Source organism: Dermatophagoides pteronyssinus, unplaced genomic scaffold, assembly GCF_027571235.1.
Source record: "Dermatophagoides pteronyssinus isolate colony J.1.1.1.1 unplaced genomic scaffold, Derpt_VIB-CSIC_2022.12 sq0005, whole genome shotgun sequence".
In the NCBI taxonomy this organism is placed as follows: domain Eukaryota; kingdom Metazoa; phylum Arthropoda; class Arachnida; order Sarcoptiformes; family Pyroglyphidae; genus Dermatophagoides; species Dermatophagoides pteronyssinus.
This window is the reverse complement of record NW_027461529.1, coordinates 31,822-55,631: the sequence shown is the minus strand read 5'-3', so window position 1 is coordinate 55,631 and position 23,810 is coordinate 31,822. Positions and strand designations below refer to the sequence as shown.

Genomic DNA, 23,810 nt, shown 5'->3' with positions numbered 1-23,810 from the left:
GTTGTTGTCGTTCTTTGGCGACCCGATGTATTTCAATTGTTATCGTTGAGCTTATATGATGAGAATGACTTTATTTTTTTTTCTTCTCTGTTTTTCAATAAAATACGTGTGTGTATTTGACTTTTGACTTTTTTTTTGTTTTGAATTTTTGACAATTGAAATAATAAGGCTGTTGTTGTTGTTGATGATGATGATGTGGATAAAAAACGGAAGTATAACCTGTGTTTGTGTTTTTAAATGCCAGCCATCAATTCTCCATCATCATCATCATATCTGTGTCACACAGGTTTTTTTTCCATCTCTCTTTCATGATGATGATGATGATGATATCTTCCATCATAATCATTTTTTGCAGCCAAAAAAAATGAATCCATTGGTTTCAGTCTGTATGTCTGCGTCTGTGAACATCCAAAAACACTATTTATACACATGTTATGTTTGTATTAGGTTCATCTTATTTGTGTATAATGTGTGTGTGTGTGTGTGTGTGGAAATAGAACCGGAAATTTTCGAAAATAATTTTCATACATAACAAATTTAACAACAACAACAACATTTAAAACTTGTCTATTTTGTTTTCTTTTTTCATTTAGCTTCCATTTTATGTCGATGTTGATGATAAATGTTTCGTTTCATTTCGTTTGGTCAAGCAAGCAAAACAGAAAATGAATGAAAATGAAATTTTTTTTTCTGGAAAAAATAATAATAGCCGAAATATATAAAAATATCTATTCATTTTAAGTTATATTTTTTTTAATGAAAAAAAAGAAACCATTTTTTTCCATCCATTTCATATCATGACACAATAACTGGTCCGATCTTTTTTTTTCTGGTTCCATTACCACCACCACCACTTATTATTATCATCATTAAAGCGAAAAATTATCATTTTTGTTTGTTTGGTTTTGGTTGAAAAAAAAATTTGACAATTGTTTTTTTCTTCTTCAAACATTATGAAAATATTTGTTTGATTTTGATCCTGGACAAACCTGGAATGATTTCCTTGAGTCAATTTTTTTTGTTGTTGTTCTGTATCGGATACGATTATGAAAATATAAATATTTTGTTTTGTTTTGTTCTTCTTTGTAATTTAACAATAAAAGTTTTGTTCATTGGCTATTTCGATTTTATACGGACTACTTACTAACAAACTAGCAAACTTATTTTTGGTAAACATTTCTATATAAATACGGTTATTTATACGGTAAATGCATTTCTCTTAATTTTCATCATCAAATAATAGTGTTTATGAATGGCCGAAAAAAAAGTAAATAAAAATAAGATTTTTTTTTTTTTTGAACGTAAATTTCACACCTGAAATCACACATATGCATGCTGGAACTGTAACAACAACAACAACTAACGAAAAATGCCAAGATTTTTTTTTTTTGAAATGATGATGATGATGATGATGATGATCTACTCGTGACCAAAAAAAAGGGAAAAAAACGGAATGAATGAAAATGTGAAATAATAATGATTACGCGTCCGACCAAAATTGTCATGTTGTTCCAGGTGTCCGATATTTGTTTGTTCTTCTTCCATTTTTTTTTGTCGGTTGTTGTTGATGATGATTTATATTTACACAAACACACACACACACACCACACAAATCAAAATTGGTTTCCCTAAAAGTTTTGATGATTGTCAAACCTTTTTAGTTTGATTTTTTTCACTTTCATTATTTGTGTGTGTTTGGCAATCAAGATTTCTCCATGTTTTTCTTTCCAATCGATTTTCTGTTCAAATCAATCGATCGTTTGTGGTATTAGGAGATAGAGAAAGAAAGAGAAAGAAAATAAAAATGAAAATAAAAGCCTATGAATCCGTAACGAATCGATTGCAAATCTATGCAATCAATCAATCAATCAAAATGATCAATCGATCGATTGATTGTTAGAATGATTATTTAACAGTCTGATGATCATTCATCCAGGTAAATATATAGTGGAAAAATTCTAGTTTTTTGTTTCATATATCAGATAAGAGAAGAAAAGTAAAAAGAAAAAAACAAAACAAAATGAAATGGAAAATATTTCCCGTTTTTTTTTCAGTCAACAACAAAAAAAAAAAGAACCAAACAAATTAGCATCCATCCCAAGATAGCCTTATCAGTTGTTTTTCTAATCAATCAATCAATCAATCAATCGTTTTTGATTGATAATATTCCTGACTTATTGCCCCCTTCATTATCATCCCTTATGTAGAATAAACTTATGATGAAAAAAAACGAGGGAAAAAATATTTCAACGATAAGTAGCTTATGCAATAAACTTTTCTACGTCCAATCAACTAAAAGTGTTAATTGTTTTTTTTCACTCAATTTCGAGATGAACAAAAAAAAAGAAATCTATCAAAGTTGTTTAAAATTAGAATCCCAATTCATTCATCAACATAAATCACACAAAAATACATTATCAGAAAACAAAATCAAACGATAAACGATTCATTCAACAACTAAAAAAAAAAATAAATAATCCAAACAATTGAAGCTAAATAGCCAGAAAAAAATGATCTATTCAATTTTTTTTTCCAGTAATGATTATCATTTTTTGGGATAGCATTTTGTCCATCCATCCATCCATCCATCCATCCATACATAGATTGGATGTTAAAAAAAGATTTAATCGAAATTGAATGATTCTTCGGCAAAGATTTGTTGTTTTTTCTTGTTTTTTCTTGTTTTTTTTTTTTGACGCCATTCGGATTATCCTGTCCAAATCTTTAATTTTTGTTTTTGTTTTTTTTTTTTTTGTTTTTGTTGCTCCATTATCCATTCATTCATTTCAATCTTGATGTAAAGCTATGTTAAACTACCAATTTGAGCCAGAAAAAAAAGTACCATAATATGATGATCTAAATGAATTATTACTTATTACAAGTTTTTTTTGCAGAAAATTTCTCTGCCAAAAAAAAAATGCCATCGGTTTTTTTCATTTGCCACCTTTTCTCCTTTCGTATGATGACATACACACGATTGATTTGAAATAAAAATGATGAAACCGAATAACGAAGAAATTTTATCGAAATCGATGTTATAAAATTTTTCCATTTTTTCCCATCTTTGTCTTATTTGTCATTTTTTATTTGGAACAAAAAAGGGACAATCTTTTTCTTGATCAAACATTTGTTTGTTTTTTTTAAATTTTTTTGTCGACAATTTCGGGTTCAATGTCTTTTCATGATCTGAACGATATTTGATGATTATGGTGATGATGATCATGATGAATGAAAATTTTATTCTGCTAAATCATTCATCGATATCAATGTTTACTCATTCATTGGCCCACGCACATACCGTACATCAAACATGAAACAAATATATACATATCGTGTATAGATCCAGGATCAAAAATAGCTACATTCATATTGAAATATATGTTAAAAACAAATGATTGTTTTCAACAAAAAAAAACTAAACTAAACTTTACTGATGTGATCAAAATTATCATTACTATTTGAACAACAAAAAAAACAATGAGAATTAATTAATTCAAAAATTTTTCAAAAACAAAAAAAATTCTAGTTTATCTATGCTACGTACGTGTATTTTTGAAATTAAGAAAATGAAAATAAAAATACAAAACAAACGATCCATCTTGTTGATAGTGTGTGTGTGTGTTTGTGGATTATTTTTGGGAATTGCGCCTGTGATATCAGTATGAATAGATCTTTGATGATGATGATGATGATGATGATCATAGCATCGTGTGATGGGAGCATCATGATGATGATGATGATTAGAATTGAAAATGAAAAATGAAACGTTTTTTGTTTTGTTTTTGTTTACAAACTGGATTTTTATTTTTTGTAAATAAAATACAAAAACAAAACAAAAAAACGAGGATATTATCCAATGAAGATGCAAAGATTTGGATTTAAAATCTGATTCTCATTTTTTTTAAGCATCATCGTTTTTGGTAAGCAAAAAAAACAAAGCAAAATAGATTGCGACCGACCGACCGACCATCCATTTCCATTCATTTCCTATTTTCATCTAGTTCTCGTTATTTTTTTTTAAAGCTAATTTCAAAAATTTCTATTTTTGCCATCATTTTTAGCAACAGACAAACAAACTGATTGTTTTTGGGCGCTAAATAATCATTCATCCGAACAACAACAACAACAACAACAACGCATCCATACAGCACATCAGGACTTGTTGAATGAATGAATTTAAATATATTTTTTTTTCAAAAAAAAAATAATGATTCATTGGGTTGCCTTTGTTTTTGGAAAGTTTTTATTTCATTTCAGGAAAATTCAATTTTCAAATCATCATTGTTTCTTTTTTTTTCTTGTGTGAATAAAATTTATTGACCATCACCACAACCACCACCACCACCATTTTGGAAAAAAAATTTAAAGCAAAATATTGATTGATATCACACATTGTGTGATTTTTTTTTCTTCTTCTCTGCCATTTTTGTGGCCTTCATTTTGATGGTCATTTGTTTATTTATATTCAAAAAAAAAAAAAAAATATATAGTTAGTTGAATGATATTTCAATATGGAAATTGGATTGATTTTGTTTTTTTTTTCATTGAAGTTTTTGTTTTGAAATTCAATTTTTATTTTTCTCCCTTTTTGTTGTTGTTGTTGTTGTTTTCATTCAAAAAAAAGAAAAGAAACAGTTTTCTAATATTGGATCAATCTGGATCATTATTCAATTTTACTTTACTGTTTTTTTTTTTTTTTTTGGTTTTTGATTGATTTTTCTAATAGAAAACAAAATTTCTTCTTTTTTTTTGATACGGAAAAAGCTAATTTTGTTCCAAAAAACTGATGAATGGTTTTTTTTCTGAAACAAAAACAAAAACAAAAAAAAAACCTGAGAAAAAACATTTTTATTTTCTTGTTTTTGGAATTGAACCGAAACCGAAAATGATATCAATCAAACTTTGACAAACGAACGAACGCAAAAAAGTGATTGTGACCAAAACTGTGAACAATACAAAATATAAAAAAAACAACCGAAACCGAAAACTATTTTCGGTGCCATCCACCACCTTGCCATGGTATTATGTTTTTTTTCTCAGATTCGCCCAAGTTTTCATTTTCTTATCACTTGTTGTTGTTTTGTCAGGTGTGTGATCGCGATCGACAATCATCATCATCATCATCATCTCGAAACAAAAGGAAGAAAAAAGACGAACAACAACAACGACAACGACACTTGTTGCGTGACCAAATCAAATCAATAATCAAAATAAAAACACAACAAACAAAACATTATCAATTCAAATTGTGTGTGTGTGTGAATCGATTGATTGGAACATTGAAAGAATAAAATTTCAATCATCCGCTATGATACTATACTATGTGTGTGTGTGTGTGATATTGTTTATCAATTTATCCTCTCTATTTCTTTGACACCCTGTATTATATTACGTAATCATAATTATAAATACCGTTTTGGATTTTTTTTCTTTCACACTCTTCGTTGAAACTTTTGTTGCTGTTGCCTGTAACTATTGTTGATCCTTTTGTAATTCTATTCATTCGATTTGATTATTGTGTGTGTGTGTGTGTGTCCAAAATGTCTATTTGGGAGTTTGATAATTTCTTTATATATCCCCTTATCCTTTAAATATATGTGTTTATTAAACAATTCAATTCTATTTGCTGCATGCATGAATGGAAAATTTTGTTGTTGTTGTTGTTGTTTCTATTGAAAAACAACAACAACAACAACTATTATGCTACACGGAGTTCAGTCAATCATGCAATAATAATAACGTTGAACAATAATATCGAACATGGTTGAACGATAGCAAACAACAACAACAAAAAAAGAAAGAAAGAATTACCGAAAATAAAAAGAGAACAATTGTCAATTTGGTGGTGGATGATGATGATGAGAAAACAGGCTTTGGTGGGCGTCATTTTTGAAATGAAAAGAGAGTTTCATTTTTTTTCGCCTGTTGAATATAAGTAAAAAAAGATGATGGCATTTATTATTTATTCAGGGAATGAAGAGAAGATATTTTAAAATTGGTAAAAAAAAATAAGAGAGACTATAGTTGATATAAAAGTCGATTGCCATCATTAAATGATGAATGCCGCTTGTTTTTAATTTTTGTTTTCAACAAAATATTTTTTAAATTTTTTTTCTAGAAAAAGTTTTTACTATTTATGTCTGTTTATGTTTATTAAAATAAGAATCGATTGATTCTATATTCTTGTTTGTTATAATCTTCTTGTTGTTGTTGTTGTTTTCAAAGTGTTTTGTGTGAATGTGATTTATAAAAAATAAAAATTATTACAAATCATCATCATCAACACATCAACGAATTTGTTCTGTGATTAATTTAGTTTTTTTTTTGGTTTGAAAAACAAAACCCGAGTGATAATATCATCTTTAATTTGATTCAATTCTTCAGGCTTGTTGTGTTTGTTTGTTTGTATGAGTTTTTTTTGAAATTTTTTTTGGTTGTTGAAAAAAATCTGTTTGTCATCATTATTTTGTAAGCATCATTTTTAAATTATTCATCCAATTTTTTTCCAAATTGGCTTCCTTGTTTTTTCCATATAGAAATGTTGCACTTAATAAGCAAATGATCATTGGTTTAATTTAATTAGTAGATTTTTTTCCAATCCTACTCTCTTTTTCTACCCTTTTTTCATATTTTTTTTTTTCGGTAATTTGTTTATTGATGACGCCCAAATATAATTATTTGATTGGTATGTGAATGTTTTGCTGCCATTATGTCAAGATTAGAATTTTTTATTTATTAAATTAGTCATTCAGTCAGCTAGAAAAAAAATGAAAAATCTCGACATAATTTATGCACATCATACATATCATACCCATCATACCACACCTACATTGGGCGTATTTTATATATAGAATTCCATATTTCTATTTTTCATTTGATCGATTTTTATTTTGTTCGTTACATCGGTAAATGAAAATTGATTCAGTATTTTTTTTCCTTTAGTATAATTCAATTCAAAGAGAAAATCTACCTGTTTTTACAAACAAAACGAAAGAGATGATGTTTTATGTGTGTTAACTCTTTTCTTTCTTTCTTTTTTAAATCATATCCTATTGATGATTATGTTAGTTTTCTCTTCACATGTTGTTTTTTTCAATTTAGTTAATTTTATAAATATAATGATGATGACAATAACCGGATTCAGGATCAATTCGTTTTAGTACTCTTTATGTGTGTTTTCAATCAAAAGTAATAATAATAATTTCATCTTTCTTTTTCCTTTTTTTTCGAACAGAAAAAACTCGAGATTCTTCTGTTCAATTTCAGATCGATTTTTCAGTTCGATTCGATTTTCGGTTATTTTTTCCGTTTTTTTTGAAGCTTTCAAAATTTTGTGGCCCTTAAAAGCCTTTTTCACAATTATTCACGCTGGCAGCAATTGTGGATTCCGGTAATCATCATAAAAAATCATCATCATCATCATCTTCTTCATCATCATCAACAACTAAAACAACGATAACAACAACAACAACGGCGGTCAAGTTGACACCATCACCATCACCACCATTACCACCACCAACACCTCCGTTGTCATCACCTGGCACACCACCGCCACCATTTTCATCCGTAGTACCATCATCAAACGTTATTATTGTTACGTCCGGTGGTTGTGATAAAGGTGGTAATAAAATAATAACTAAAAATCTGGTAACAAAATCAACATCTACAAATAATAAAAAAATCTATACGATCGATCCGATCGCATTAAAACAAGCGGAAGCAGAAAAGGTTGCAGCCGAAAATCTTGCATTTGTTGCTAACGGTGGTTGCGGTGGTGGCAGTGAAGATAGTGCTTTGAAAGCCGATCTCAAACAGATCCTACAGAAATTGATTCAGTAAGTTTTTTTTTTGTTCAATTGTTAAACATATGAACAAACAATATTTTTCATTGTTCATTTGCATCGTTTTATTATTATTCAATCAATTTGATTGATTATTCAATCGAATTGAAATTCAAATGAATATTTATTTTTTTTTTTGTTCAATGACAAATCAATGAAGAGAAACCGAATTATAATTGTCTTGATTCACCTGTATTGGCTTATTTGATTTAGTGAAAATCTATTATTTTCTTGTTGTTGTCAACAAGATTTTTTTCCAATTTAATCACGATAACAATTATGATTTTAAAGGTTACGAATCTTTTTTTTTCTGATGAAAATGATAAAAATGATAATGTAAAAGAGTTTGAAATGTCTTTTTTAAGCTTTAAGTTTTTTTTTGAAGCAATAAATCAAAATGAAAATGGAAAAAATAAATTTAAATATTTCATCATCACGATGATGAAATATCCTGAGGTTTTTTAGCAGTCTTAGCCAAGTAAAAAACCTTTCTCTTTCATCATCATCATCATCATCAAAAAGAGTTAGTGTACCCATACAAAACCAAAAAAGATAAATGGAAAAAAAAAGAAGGAGAAAACCAGTTTTTTTGAAAATCTTTTTTTTTCACAATTATATGTCATCATCGTTGTCGTTCGGTTATATTCGGTCAAAATGTTTGACCTAGATTTCTTCTGATTCATCAGGTTGTGTTACTGTTTTTTTTCTTCTGTTATATCCATCATCTATCATCATCAGTTGTGTTCGTTGATCACCCCAAAATAGACGGACCATTACGGTAATTTTTTTTAACCATTCATTCATTCATTCGGGACAAATTTACGGATCAACTAACTTAGTGTTGTTGTTGTTGTTGTTCAAATGTGGATTGCTTAGATGTTGTTGTCGTTTGTTGTTTTTCTTTTTTTCTTTCTCGGTCGGTTGGGTTAAAATAGAATCATCATCATTTGAAGAAAAAAATATATATATAAATTGCATGCATACATCTATCTATAAATGACACATTACCGACATACACACCTAAATTGATATATTCAGAATGAATTGAATTTATTTCATTTATTTTCTAAAAACAAAAACAAAAACATTTTGTCTTGTTTCATGCATGTCCTTTTTTTTGTTTGATAGATAGAAATTAATGACATTAAGATTGTCATATTTGTTGAAATAGATCATGTTTTAATCATTATCAATGTGTGTGCGTGTATGGTGTGGACAAACTGATTAAATTGATTCGATAATTGGCCACACAAAATTTTTGTTTGACCGATAATTTTATTTTATTTTTTTTAAAACAAAGTTTTGGACTTTTGCTTGTTCGTTATACACTCACGAAGACTTTTGTTGTTGTTGCGGATAATTACCCGACTTATCATATATGGTGATGATGATGATGATGATGATAATTATCAGCATAGCAATTAATTTCTCTCTGTATATCTCAACTCTTTTCTTTCTTTTTAAATACAAATTCTATCCTTCAAAGTAGTGAATTTTTTTTAACTCTTTCATTTTAATGATAATGATGATGATGATAATTACAATCATTAATATATAATCCAAAAAGAGAAATGAAAAATAATTTACAATTCAAACAAACAAACAAAAAAAAAATGTTACTTAAATGCTGCCAACATTATTATGATATTGTCTGTCGATGTGGGTGGATATAGGTGTGTCAGATTTTTTTTTAAACCCCAAAAGATGACCATTATTCATTTATTTGCTATCGATCATCATTATTATTGATTGATATTTTCCATTTTTATTACCTGATTGAATTGAATCCAGAAAACTATTTTTTATCGACTTTTTGGTCAAGGAAGTGAATATGTATGTTTTTTCTTTTTGTCAATATTGATCCTGATCATCATTATCATCATCAGATGGATGATGATAATGAGGAAAAAAAAAGAGTGTTCAGGAAAAAAAATATCGAAAAACAGTGCGGTAAAAAAAATATCGATTGTAAATATCTTTTCGTTTTATTTTTTTCGATCAAAATCGATTGTTTAGTTTTTTTTCACGTTTGTTTGAAATGATGAAAGAAAACTGAAAAATTTTATTCCACCAACAATCGCACACACACACACAGGTTATTATCATCATCATCATGATGGAAATTTTTTTGTTAAATCAAAAAAAATGAATGGCGAACAACAACAACAACAGAAAAAAAACATTGAACAATGGAACAATTTGGACACACGATTTGGGCCAAAACAACATTTCATTTTTATAGTGATAAAGCAAGCAAGCAAGCAAGCAAACAATATTCGTTGTCTCTCGTGCATCCCTATTGTATTCATTCAAAATGATTTGTGTGTGGCATTTTTTTTTGTTTTTTTTTTTGTTTCGTTTCGTTTCATTTCGTTTATTTGGTCAAAACGATGAATTGCGAATGATTTATATATCAGGTAGAAACTTGAAATTTTCAACGAAAAAAAATTGATGAAAATATGATGTGACAATCATTGAATGAATGAATGAATGAAAAAATGGTGGGGAAAAAGTGTTCGGGAAAATTTCAAACAGCAAAAAATTTTCCCCAAAAAATTTTCTCTGTGTTCGCACATTCGAAACAGAAACAGTTAGGCATACCTTTTTCAAATAAAGGTGATTGACATTTTGAATAAAAAATTCAGTGCGTTTGATGTGTTTGTGTATACATGATTCAATCAAATGTTGTTCTTGATATAGAAAATGTGTATGACATAATGATTGCACTAAAAAAAATGAATTTTTCAATCGAAAAATAAACATATCGTATCAATAAATATAGAATTCTATTTATCTAGCTAGATAACTATTGCTGATTTTGATTTTTTGTTTTTGGTTTTTCTGTTGACCAAACGGATCCAGTTTTTTCTGGTTTTATCATAATGTTGGTTGGAAAAACAAATGGATCGTATATAAAACCAGACCCAGGAATCCTAGACTAAGAATCATTTGTTTTTTGTATTTTGTATTTTGTATTTTGAATCGAATTCAATTCATTATTTCGATTAACTATAGAAATCAACAACAACAAAAAAAAACGGAATCTATCAAAATTAAATTTCGATAATGATGATGATGATGATGATAATGATGCCAATAACAAATCGATGAAAAAAAAAGTAATAAATAACCGAATCAATCAAAAGAAAAACCTAAAAATACATTTTGAAATGAAATGAAATGAAATGAAAAAAGAAAAGAAAACATACAGCAAATGAAACTTGGTTCATTCGATTGCTTTTTTTGAATCCGATTTTCTCTTCTCATCATCATCATCATCATCTCTTTTTATTACATCAATTTTTCTTTCAACTACTATTCGACCTGAATCAATCTGAATTTCTTTTTAAAAAAACATATATAATGTTTATATTCATGATTATAAAGATGAAATTGAAATGAATTAATAAATAATAAAATAAAAAAACTGGCCAATTTTAGCCAGATTTAATAAAAGAGAAACCCGAAAGAGTTTATTATTATAAAACTCGAAAATAATGATGATGATGATGATGATAAATAGATTTGGTCGCAGTTTTTTTCCAATCTTATGAATTATTTCATGTTGTCCATTTTAATTCATTTCGTTAAAAAAAAATTTTTTTTTTGTCTTTTAAAAATATATATCAACAGAGCAAGTGAAACTATTTCGATGCGTACAATGAAATTTCTAAGTTTGATTACCGTATTGATTGTCCTAGGTAAGTGTTAATTGCTGTGTTTTATGATTACTCAAGAGGGATAATATGTTTTTTTTGTTATTCAGTGACATTATTCACATTGGTCATTTCACAAATGAACAAAGATGAAACGGTTAGTATTAATAAAACAAAACAAAACAAAAAACATTTTCAATTCTTAATTTATTGATCGATCAATGAAATTTTAGAAACATGAATATGGTATTGCATTTCCATTGGAAGAAAGTGAAACAACGCAACAACGTTTACAGCAACAATTAGCATCATTACCGGATTTATTGAATGGTAATGTTGTTGGATTATCTGCTAAAAATAATGATCAATCATTATCATCATCATCAGCGACAACAACAACTGAAACTGTTGCTACTTATACATCAAGTTTGAATAATAATAATAATCAATCAAAACGTTTTAATGATGATGGCCAATCATCATCATCATTATCGACGACAACAACAACTACATCGACAACTGAAATGAAAAATTTAAATGATGATAATAAAATTAATGAATCAAATGGTAAAGATAAAGATGATAATGATAATGATAACGATGATCAATTATCACCATCAATAATTGTTTTAAATAATAATAATAATAATAATAAAGAGGATTCAATAGATAGTGATCAATCGGATTCTGTTGATCAAGATCGTTCCACTATTGGTAATATTAATCCAAAATTAATCTTTATTGAACGGTTAATGGATTTGAATTTTCAACAACCACCACCACCACCACCATCACGTTCACCATCATCATCATCATCAGCTGGTGGCCTTTCATCATTTTTTGATATTCGTGATCCATCAACATTGGATTCAGATTCAAATAAAACGGCTGATGATTCTGATCATGATCTAGATTCACCTTGGAGGTAATTTTTTTTATAAATTTAAAAAAATTTTCTCATAAAAGCGTTTTTTCAAATGAAAAAAAAACAATAGCAATACTTTTGATAATATTCGTTTGAAATGGGAAAATCGTCTTCGTAAATTTACTTATCCATTACAGAATACGTATTCAGTTGTATTACGTGCTTCGAATGTTGTTGATAATGTTGGCCCATCAACAACGACTGATATTCCATCAGAGAATGGTAGTGATAATTTATTGATCACTAATGAAAAACCAAGTAAAATTGATCAACAAACATCAACAGATGATGATGGACCAACACCAGGTGTTAAATTTTTCTATCATCAATCATCAATTGGTGGCAGTCCATTGAATGGTTTCACATCATCATCATCACCATCAATGAATAATGGAAATGATCCAAGTTCTTCACAAGCAAATCAATTGATACGTATGGCTGCATTGACAATGATGTCGAAATTATTCTCGGCACTTCGATCTCAAGGTATCATTAAAACAAAAATATAAAAACAATGATTTGTAACCCTTTTTTCCTCGTAGCAATGACACCCTCACCTAAAATGATAATGATGGGAACCATACCGAAAATGGCAACAGGATCAGCCGATATGGATAATAGCAATAATCATCATGAAATTGATCTTGACGGTGACGATGATGATGATGATGATATGGATGGTGATGATCGTACAACTGAAACAATTTCGGTACCAATTTTGTTGGGACAAAAATCACGATCATCAAATTCTATTCAAGATGATAGCGATTCGGATCAAACAATTCGTACGACAATTATGTATGGTCGACCATCGCCACCATCAGCATTATCGATGTCAACATCATTACCACCACCACCATTAATGATGATGGGTCCACGTTATTACCCATCTTCATCATCACAACAACAACAACAACAATCATCAACAGCATCTATGCCAAATCCATTAGCAGCTATTATTCAGGCAATCGCTGCACAAACACGTTCCAATCAACCTAGCTATCGTCGTCAAATTATCGAACCTCAACCGATGATGCCGGCTGCTACCGCCGAACAACCACAACGTTTAATTCTATTGATAACACATCGATCGATGCCTAATGAAGCATCACGTGAAGAATCACCATCACCATCGATCATGTAAGTTATCATTAAATTCATAGTTAAAATAATACGATTTAAATACACACAACAGGTTTCCTCAATCACCATCATCATCATCGGTAAATCAACCACCACAACAAAATTTTGCTTATTATCAACCATTATCGCCACCATCTTCACCGATATTGTATCAATATAGTCCATCTCAGCCACAACTACCGCCACCATCGCCAATGCAACAAACACGACCACATGTTGTTGAAGTTCCCGTGCCGGTCTATGTTCCTGTACGTGTACGAGCACCAACGATTCGATCGCCTTCAATGATGGCTCCAATTAAACCAGCAATCATTCATCGATCACCATCAAGTCAATCACCAATGGCAATTGTATATTATAATGGTAATAATAATGAACAAATGAAAATGGCCGGTAATAATGGTGAACAATCATCAAATGGTCGTGGTATGGCTATGATAATGACTAATGCTGTCAATGAAAATGCCTATTCTCAACAACAACAACAACCATTATTTCATGTATCATCATCTGAACCATCGATAGATGTTGTTGACCAACAACAACCGTCATCACCGGGTACAGTTGCTGTGAATCATGCTGTTGTTCGAATCTTGCTTCGACCAAAAGGACCAGCATCGTTATTATCATCTTCAGTACCGGCACCATCACAGCAACAACAACAGCAACCATTATTAATAACTAATAATCAACGTCGTTTTGAACAACCACAGGATTATCAATCCGAAGAAGATCAAAGCCATCCAATCATTAGCCATATATCAATGCCCATGGTACAATATGCTGATAGCCGCTTACAACAATGGCGTGATTATCAACAACAATATCAACAGCAGCAGCAACAACAACAACAACCACAGCCACATCCACAATCATCGATGACTCATATCATATTAGCTGCTGCTACACGACCTTCATCGTTGATGGTTGATGGACAATCAAATAGTGATGATAATGATATTGGAATGATGGAACCATCATCCGAACCAATTCCGCATCATCAACAACAACAACAACATTTTTTCACATCTGGACCTTCACCAGCATCATCATCATCATCGGGTCCATCTCCATATTTTTATTCCGAACAAATTGAATCACAACAGCCAACACATATGGAATCCACTCTTCAACATCATCATCATTTACATGCAACAAATGTTATGCCACAAATGATGACTACTACTACTTCCAGTGGTGGTAATACTGGTGGTCATGGACATGCTGCATTTCTTATATTGGCTGATCCAAATGAAACAATGATACAATCACAAGATGTTTAATGAATTTTATTTCAATCGAAAATACTAATATAGAACATCCATAGAACAACAACAGAACAAAACGAAAAACATTCGGAAATTAAATAATAAAAGCGATCTCTCTTGTCTCTTTTTCTCTCTTTCTCTTTCATTACGTAATTAATGAACCAGGAAAAAAAACATCAATCATTCCATCAATCAATCAATTTAAAATGAATATTTCGATTTAATTTGTTTGTTTTTTGCATTTTTCCCACAATTACATCATTCACTTTAAATTTTTTCTCCATTCATTTAATGATTTTCACACATAACAACCATACACACGCAAACATTGCGCAATTAGAGATAAGAGAGATTAAGAAAATTGTTGTGTAACATCAATGATATAAGATTTTTCTCCCTATATTCCATTTCCATCAAATTTTTGTTAAAATATTTTATAAGCATGACCATTTGATGAGATACCTTAATAATGATGCATTAAATGATTTGATTTTTTTAAAAGAAAAATTACAATTTATTATGAAAAAATATTCAAATTTAAACGATCAAGTGTACGATAAAAATGTTTGGGTAAATGATTGAAATTTGTTTCGATGATTAGATCATCATTATCATCAAGTTTGATTAGATTTTGATTAGTTTGATCATTTAATGATTCATGATTGGATTGTCGTTTTAATGGACGTAATGTTCGCAATAATTTTGGAAATAATAGGCCATAATGATGTATCATTAAAGGTATTTCACGATTACTACGGACGCCTAATTTCTGACAAACTTTTCGTGATAATGGTTCAAATGATTGATCAATATGACGCCAATTCTGTAGATTTTTTTGTTTCAATGTTGACATTGTGATATGCTGACCAAATATATGTTTGACACGATAGGAAAAAAAGGTATCACCCAATATGAATGATGTTTTATATGCAAGAAAACATTGTATTGCGGACCATTTTGTTATTGTCGTATGTAGATCGATTAATGATACGGCCAGATCTGGATTCTGTGCCAATACACGATATTTGATTGAAGCAGATTTCACTGGACCAAGTTGATATTTATTATCACGATGAGCACCTTTTTTACGAATATTATGACTCATATCATTCGGTGAAACATAGATCGGCTCTTTTGATTGACCTAATTCATCGATTTCAGTTAAACGTATCCCACAACGCTCTTCATACCAGCGGCCAATCTCTACGCTCGGGATTAGACCATTCACAACGCAATAGAAACGCATTGGCGGCGTTCGCTGTGCTTTTGCACGACGTATTGATTTCAGGATATGGTTCTCAATCGTTTTTTCTTCGGAAAATAATACAAGTCCAGACCAACGACGATCTGGTGCTGTATAATAATGTATAATTGAATGAAAAATCAATAAAAATTAGAAAATAATTGTTTAAACCTTTAACAATATGCAATGGATGATTAAGATGCATTAGTTGTCCCAAATAAATCAATAACATCGGCAATAGAGTATTTTGGTTGGCCAAAAATTTGATTATTTAATATTTGTTCAGCGTTTGAAGGATTTTTTCAAATAAATTACATTATCAGCAGGTTTATGTATACCTAATCCCCATGGTTTAGAAATGGCTATCAAACCATAATCATTGTAAACGATATTTTTCGCTAATAATTTAGCCAGATCAATTTGACTATTCCAATCGAATAGATTTCGATATAAATGTTTGGATGATGATGATAATCGTTTATTGATTGATTTGTGCTGGTGTCCATCATCATTATCATATCTATTGTTTGCCGAATTCAATGATGATGTCACCGTTGATTGTGATAATGAAGAATAACGTATCAAATTTTGATTTAAAACAAATAAAACTTGTCGTTTGAACATCTTTTCTTTCAAATAAAACAAAATTATTGAAAACAACACGTGCTATTACCATTCATAAACAATGGTATACACCCGAGTCAGCCGGTGTTTTTTTTGGTGTTTGTTGATCGAACAATTGCCAAATTCGAATATCTTTTCACATTGGAAAAATGATAATCTCCCATTTGATCAATCTTTTATTATTGATAACTGCGATCTCAGCCAATCATGGCATTGATGATGAACATTTTGATGAACAGCTCATCATACGATCACTGAATGATGGTCAAATTTCTGCCCATTTTGAATTTAAAACCTTTATCAACGCTAATCTTTCATATCCTTTTGGTGGTAAATTTTTAAATTTATCCAATCCATTTTTAATATCTCTTATTTTATTTTGTCTTAGTGGATGCTGGCAAACATAATGATATATTTCCATTATCTTTATTACGATTATTTCATCAGCTTGAAATTCAGGAATTGCATTTCAGTTTGACAAAAGGTTATTGGAAATATGATCGTTGGGGATTACCTGCACGTGATACATCACCAAATGCTCATCTTTGGGCATGGTTTTCTACTTATCTCAATTCGAAAAATAATTGGAATAAATTGACTAGTCTACTTTCTGGACAATTCTGTGCCTCGATCAATCTAATCAACCCGACTGTTACCATACGGCCAAAGATTTCATATCGTCCATTTTTGAAATTGAAACCAATTGAAGATAAAAACATTGAACACGATTATGGTTATATGGCATCATTACCACAGGAACCGATCTGTACGGAAAATCTAACACCATTCACTAAAATGCTTCCATGTCAACGAAACAAAGGTCTTGCTTCGTTGCTTCATGCAACAAATATTTTTGATACACAATTTTATTCACAATCAGTGGATTTCGAATTTTCCTGTACCGATATCAACCGTTGTTCATCAACCACCGGTATTGAACTCAAACAAAATATTCTTATTGTATTTACTGGACCATTAGTATTGGATGGTAAATATAGTTGGACATTGAATTCATTGTTTGGCTCCTCATTAGATAGTCATTGTCCACTTGCAAGTTCAAGTCGAATTTATGTTGATATTACACCATTGAATCGTAATCCATCATCCAATGGACAACTTCTTATTGAGCCATCTCGATTTATAAGCATTAATTCTGATCAATATGGATCGATTGTCCTTGGACAATCACCTGTAATGATAAACGAACAACAACAACGTTTATTTGTGGAATATGATCTAAAATCGATTTTAAAATCATCGGAATCGAAGCCGAAAAATGGTCTGAACATTGGAATACAATATCCCGCATCATATAATGGAAAATTAAACTATCCGATTGATTATCAACATGTACAAGTTCGAAGATTTTCGCGTGGTGTTGGTGTTCAAACCGGTGGTATAACAGTTTTGCTTACCAATCGTTTTCCATTCGGTATCGATGCTATTTACGCTGATACAATACCATGGTATTTAAGAATGTATTTGCATACACTGCGTATTGAATCACGACCACTGGAATCATCAACATCAATGAAATCTACAATAAGCAAAGAAATTCAACCAACAAAATTACACTATGAACCAGCACAAGATCGTATACGGCCACATCAACTTGAAGTAAAACTTCATCTGCCGCCAAATTCATTGATCGAAATACGTTTTGAATTTGATCATCAATTTTTACGTTGGACTGAATTTCCACCAGATCCAAATCATGGTCTTTATATAAATCCAGCAACGGTTACATTCTTGTTCGCTGATAATCATCAATCTTCCGATCCTGGATATACTTATGAACGATTTTTACCTCGAATATTTGAATCATATTTCAAAAATAATTCATTTTCTACTAGTACAATAGCTAATCTACAGAAAAATTATCCCCTACGTTTATATACTGAACCATTGATTATAATGATGCCAACCCCAGATTTTAGCATGCCCTATAATGTTATATGTCTTGTATCAACAGCATTATCCATTGCATTTGGACCGATTTATAATCTGACCACACGTAAAGTGATGATCACAAAATCACAAGCAGCGGCCAAGAAAAATCCAAAACGTTTCTTTTTTTTCTAATTGCGATAGTCTTTGTTTTTTTAAAAAAATGTATGATTTTGTTTATCATTTAAATAATTTTTTTCACAGTTCAAAATTGGAAAAATTCAATGAATTAAAATATGAAATTATCAAAAAAAATGTCAATATTTTTGTGTACGATATGGTTGTTGATTATTATTATTTTGATTTGAATCTATTGATTACTTTGATCAAAGATTTAACATTAGTCATTAATCGATTACGTTTAATTTTTTTCGTATTCGAATCGATCGTAAGTAATGGGAATGCCAATTTTTGTTTTTCACTATTATTTTCAGATTTTCGAATCACTTTTGTTTCGGGCAATTTTGTTTTAGTCATCATTAGCATCTGATTTGACGAATTCGGAATAAGTTTTTCATGATTTCTTAATAAATCTCTATTGTTGTTGTTATTTGAAATTTTGGCACCCATTTTATGTATCAATAATTGTCGTTTCAATTCATTCGATTGGTTTTTATCCATCTTATTTATCTTGATTTTATTCGGCTGATGTTGTCGATAATATGATTGTCCAGCTATTGAATATTGACGATTATCAATCAATGGATATTGATTAAGTTGTTGTTGATTAAATGATTGTGCAACATAATCGAGTATTGATTTCTGTATTGAATCCGAATTCAATGTTGATAAGGATTGATTATTGATTTTTTTCTGCTTACTACCATTACCATTACTATTGTCCGATGTTGTTGTTTGTTGTCTTTGTTGATGATCGGTAGCTACGTTTTTTGTTTGTGTCTGTATTGCATTGAAAAGGCCAGTCAATGATAATAATTCACCTAATTTACTTAGTCTATATGGATGTCCAGTGGTTTTATCAATCACCGACAATATCGATTTTTGTATACTATTCGTATGTGATGATGAAGATGGTTTCATTTTTTCCTCATTATCATCATTCTGTAATGTTTTATTTCTTTCATTTGATAATGATGATGATGATGATGATAATGATGGCAGTATTTGTTTCCTATTACTTTTTTCATATTGCAAAGCAGCAAACTTTGCAACTTCAGTAGGTGATGGTGGTAATTTCCATCGAATGGATGGATAATCAATTAATGCATTATTATTCAATGATAATATTCGATCACGATCATAGAATTCTTCAAATGGATCATTTATCATTGATTCGGGTGATTCATTCAATATTGATAATGCTCCTTGATTTGTTACATGATTAGTATCACTATTCATTAGATTGGAATTCTGTTTTTTATCCGTTGTCTGTTGTGGCCGTAAATTATATTGTCTTATTGCTGTTGTTGTTTTCAATGGTCTACGAAGAATATCATTCATATCGATTTCAAAATGATCATCAATACCAAAATCAATATTATGATCATTATCATTATTATTCAATATTGATGGTTTCTTTCGTTGTTGTTGTTGTTGTTGTTGTGATTTCATCATCATTATCTGTCTTGGAATACCGAAATAATATTTCGATGACGATGTTGTAGCTGATTCATTATCATTGATCATCATCGATGATGGCTGAACAAATTGTTTAGTTCGTTGTCTTCGATTTGTTTGTTGTGATTCGGATGCTGATAAACTACTACTACTATCACTATTACCCCCATACATCATCATTGATTGTTTACCATTATTATTCAATGGTTCACTATAACGATTAACAGCTTGTTCTTGTATCATTTCTACCATTGTCTTCAATAATGGATCAATCGTTAATTGTTGTGGTGTTTGAATTGTTTCAAATTGTGGATGTTCTAGATAGGTATTCTTAGGAATTGTATATAATTTTGCCGGCGGTCGTGGTAATATTTTATCATTTGCATCAGTATTATGATTATTTGTTGTAATCATTGTTGATTTTTGTGATGTTAATGATAATGGCCAAAACGTTATTGGTTTAGTACGCTGACGTTGACGATGCCTATTGTTAAGATCATTACGAATAACATTCATTGCTTGTTCAAAACCATCAATTTCATTTTTATCCGGTTGATATGTTTGAATATAATGTCTCACTAATGTATATGGATTATTATCATCATCATCATTATCATTATTAATATTATCCGGTATTTCTGTATCGGTGTTATCGGAATTCATCATCATCATTAATTGACTTGGATTATATTTATCCATCTGATATAATTCATTACTATTTGGTTGTGGATATTCAAATTTTGATGTTTGTTGTTGTTGATTCAATGGTATTATAGTCGGTGTATATGATGGCAGTAAATTCTGATTTGATTGAAAGTCCTCCGATTGAATTATTGGTTTTTGTTGTTGTTGTTGTTGATTAATTACAGGTATCGCATTATATTTCTGTACAAAATGCATCAATGTTTCCGGATATTCTGGATATTGTTGTTTTTGTTGTTGTTGTTGTTGTGACAAGCTATTGCTTATCGTTAATTTTTCGCCATCTAGTAAAAAAAAGAAAAAAGTTATTTTAAAAAATTTCTCAAAAATTTTTCACAAACATTGTGGCTGATGATGATATTGGATATTATGATTTTGAAATGATAATTGTGGTGGCGATTGATCGGGTGTTTGTACAATAGGTATTGTTGGCGGTGGTGATGGATCAAGATCCTGAATTTGATGATGTACTACAGGAGTATTATTACGTACGACATAGAATTTATTTTCAATTGTAACGAACACTTCGGGTGCTGTTGTTGTTGTTGGCATTATAATCGAAGTTGATGGTGATGATGATGTGAATTCCTGTGGTCTATAGATTGACGATTCCGGTGATTTTGATGGCGATATGTTCATCATTGCCAATTTGAACAGATCAGCCGTTGTACGTATTGATGTTGGTGATGAATGATCAATGGTGTTCGGTATCATTGTATTTTTGTTGTTGTTGTTGTTGAGAATTTTTTCGATAAATTTCATTAATCATATTGAATTTTTGATCAAAAATTTCACTCCATTTCATATTTTGTTCATTATCATTATCATTAAAATCATCATCATCATCATTGTAATTATAATTCTGGCCAAATGGTCGATAATTAGATGTTACCATTTTGGTAATTGTTGTTTTCGGCGTTGTTGGCACATTACGCATCATCATCATATCGGTCATGAATGGTGAATAATCTAATGATGATGGTCGTGGTGGTTCAGGTATCTGTAAATTCTGGGATGATTCAGTAGTTTTATGTGGTGATGCGTTTCTTGAATCAATAGATTGTTGAATTTCTAGATCCTGATGTTTATAAACTGGTGTAGGTGGTGCACCAGTCGTTGTTGTCGTCGATGTTGGTTTTAATGTTGTCGAAGTTGTAGTAGACGTTGTTGTTGATGTTCGTAGATGATATGGACGCCATTTTAAATCTGATTGTTGATGACGATGTTTTGGTAATGGTTTCAATATAAATTTCGGTTTCATTCGTTGAATATCTGCAGTATTTTTATCCGATGATTGATCAATTTCGGTTGCATTCTTCAATGTTGTTTTTTCCGTAGTTTGATACTGTTGGACATTTCGATTTTTCCATTGATATTTTCCATGATTATTATGATTGGAAGATGATCGAAATAATGGTTTTGTTGTTGTATAAACCGGTGCCGGTGATGATGAATGATGATCATTTTCAATAGAAGATTCTGTTGTTGTTGTTGTTGTTGTCGTCGTTGATGTTGAATTGAATAATTTAGCTTTATTATAACGTTGTCGTAGAAAATCGATACGATATTTATCACGAATTATTCCTGTCGATGTTTCGGGTTTCGGTGTTGATGTTGTTGTTGTTGTTGCCACTTTGGTTGGAATTTTTGTTAATTTATCATTATCATCATGATTGGAATTTGAATCCGTTGATACAGTTCTTACTACCGATCCAACAAATGTTGGCGAATGTGACGATAAATTTGTTTTATTATCACTTGATGGCGTTAACTTTTTATTATTACGTTGAATTTTTGCACCAAATGGTAATGTTGAGCTTGTTTTAGCCGAAGAATGATCTTAAGTTTTTTTTTGATAAAAATTATTGAAATAAAATTGGTTAAGATAAATTGAAAAAATCAAAGACCAAAAATCTTACTTGAATTTGTTGTGTTCAATGTAGATTTCGAATCTTTATTATTATTATTATTATTCGAATCGATTTTAGTTAATCGATTTTTTGATTCTTCATTATCAAAGAATACAATTGAAGATGATGATTGTTCTTTAGATGGTGATGAATTTGATGCTGCAGCAATCAATGGTAATGAATGCGATGATGATGATGGTAATGATAGTTGTTGTTGTTGATGATGATGTTGAAAATCATGATCATAATGAATCGATGTTACAGTTTTACCATTTATAACAGTTATTTCGCCATTCGGTGATGTTTTTACTGTTTAGTTTTTTTTGTGAATTTAATTTTTTATTTTTTTGAAAAAACATCATTATTTAACTTACCATTAAGTGAAAGTGGTGAAATAACTTTATTTGATAAATCGGTAAAATTTGATGATACGGATGATGTTAATGGTGACTTACTGTTACTGATTGATGATGTAAAACGACTATGATGATCTTGACGATGATGATGATGATTATTTTGAAGAAAATTGGCTAAAATTTCTTGATTATTAATCAATGATTGTGGTGATGATGATGATGAAATTTTCTTAAATATTTTCATACGACAATTCAATGCAATCATTGAACCATTCGAAGAGGATGATGATACATAATGTTCATTATTATCAAATAAACATAATTTTTCATCATCGGCAGTTAAATCATCAGGTTTATTTGTTGTCGTAGTCGTCGTCGTCGTCGATGTTTGATTATTATCTTCGGAAATTAATGATGTTTCAAATGATGATGATCGAATTGGTAATAATCTATGATTCAATAATAATAATCGATCATCATTTTCCGAACATATCGGATTGATAAATTGATTTGATAAAATTATTAAAAATATTATGAATATTGAAGCCATTTTTTGTTGATCAATGCAAAGACATTTGGAAAAGGAAAAAAAAGGACAATATGAATTGGTTTTTTTT

At 30.0% G+C, this 23,810-nt stretch overlaps 4 protein-coding genes across 5 annotated transcripts; 2 read left to right on the top strand and 2 right to left on the bottom strand.

The window, feature by feature from the left end:
* Positions 1 to 7,344: 7,344 nt before the first annotated feature.
* On the top strand, positions 7,345 to 15,340 carry LOC113789736 (uncharacterized). Its single transcript, XM_027339311.2, has 7 exons — positions 7,345 to 7,835; positions 11,475 to 11,542; positions 11,608 to 11,654; positions 11,731 to 12,422; positions 12,493 to 12,908; positions 12,965 to 13,562; positions 13,618 to 15,340. The coding sequence occupies exons 2-7, from the start codon at positions 11,494 to 11,496 to the stop codon at positions 14,846 to 14,848; spliced, it is 3,033 nt and encodes a 1,010-aa protein (XP_027195112.2). The 5' UTR covers positions 7,345 to 7,835; positions 11,475 to 11,493; the 3' UTR covers positions 14,849 to 15,340.
* On the bottom strand, positions 15,217 to 16,780 carry LOC113789671 (mitochondrial mRNA pseudouridine synthase RPUSD3-like). The gene is given in 4 exon segments (XM_027339239.2): positions 15,217 to 16,186; positions 16,248 to 16,293; positions 16,295 to 16,376; positions 16,378 to 16,780. Coding segments are annotated over 4 exon segments (1,287 nt in total). The 5' UTR covers positions 16,701 to 16,780; the 3' UTR covers positions 15,217 to 15,350.
* On the top strand, positions 16,766 to 18,884 carry PIG-T (phosphatidylinositol glycan anchor biosynthesis class T). Of its 2 annotated transcripts, none has more exons than XM_027339357.2 (2): positions 16,766 to 17,027; positions 17,089 to 18,884. In XM_027339357.2, exons 1-2 carry the CDS (start codon positions 16,850 to 16,852, stop codon positions 18,780 to 18,782), a joined length of 1,872 nt encoding a protein of 623 aa, XP_027195158.2. In that variant the 5' UTR covers positions 16,766 to 16,849; the 3' UTR covers positions 18,783 to 18,884. The 2 variants fall into 2 exon arrangements, with proteins under 2 accessions (XP_027195158.2, XP_027195157.2); XM_027339356.2 differs by having other exon boundaries at positions 16,767 to 17,030; positions 17,089 to 18,883.
* LOC113789605 (uncharacterized) lies at positions 18,799 to 21,642 on the bottom strand. The gene is made up of 2 exons (XM_027339163.2): positions 21,269 to 21,642; positions 18,799 to 21,211 (listed from the first exon to the last, which is right to left on the bottom strand). Exons 1-2 carry the CDS (start codon positions 21,639 to 21,641, stop codon positions 18,942 to 18,944), a joined length of 2,643 nt encoding a protein of 880 aa, XP_027194964.2. The 5' UTR covers position 21,642; the 3' UTR covers positions 18,799 to 18,941.
* Positions 21,643 to 23,810: the final 2,168 nt, after the last annotated feature.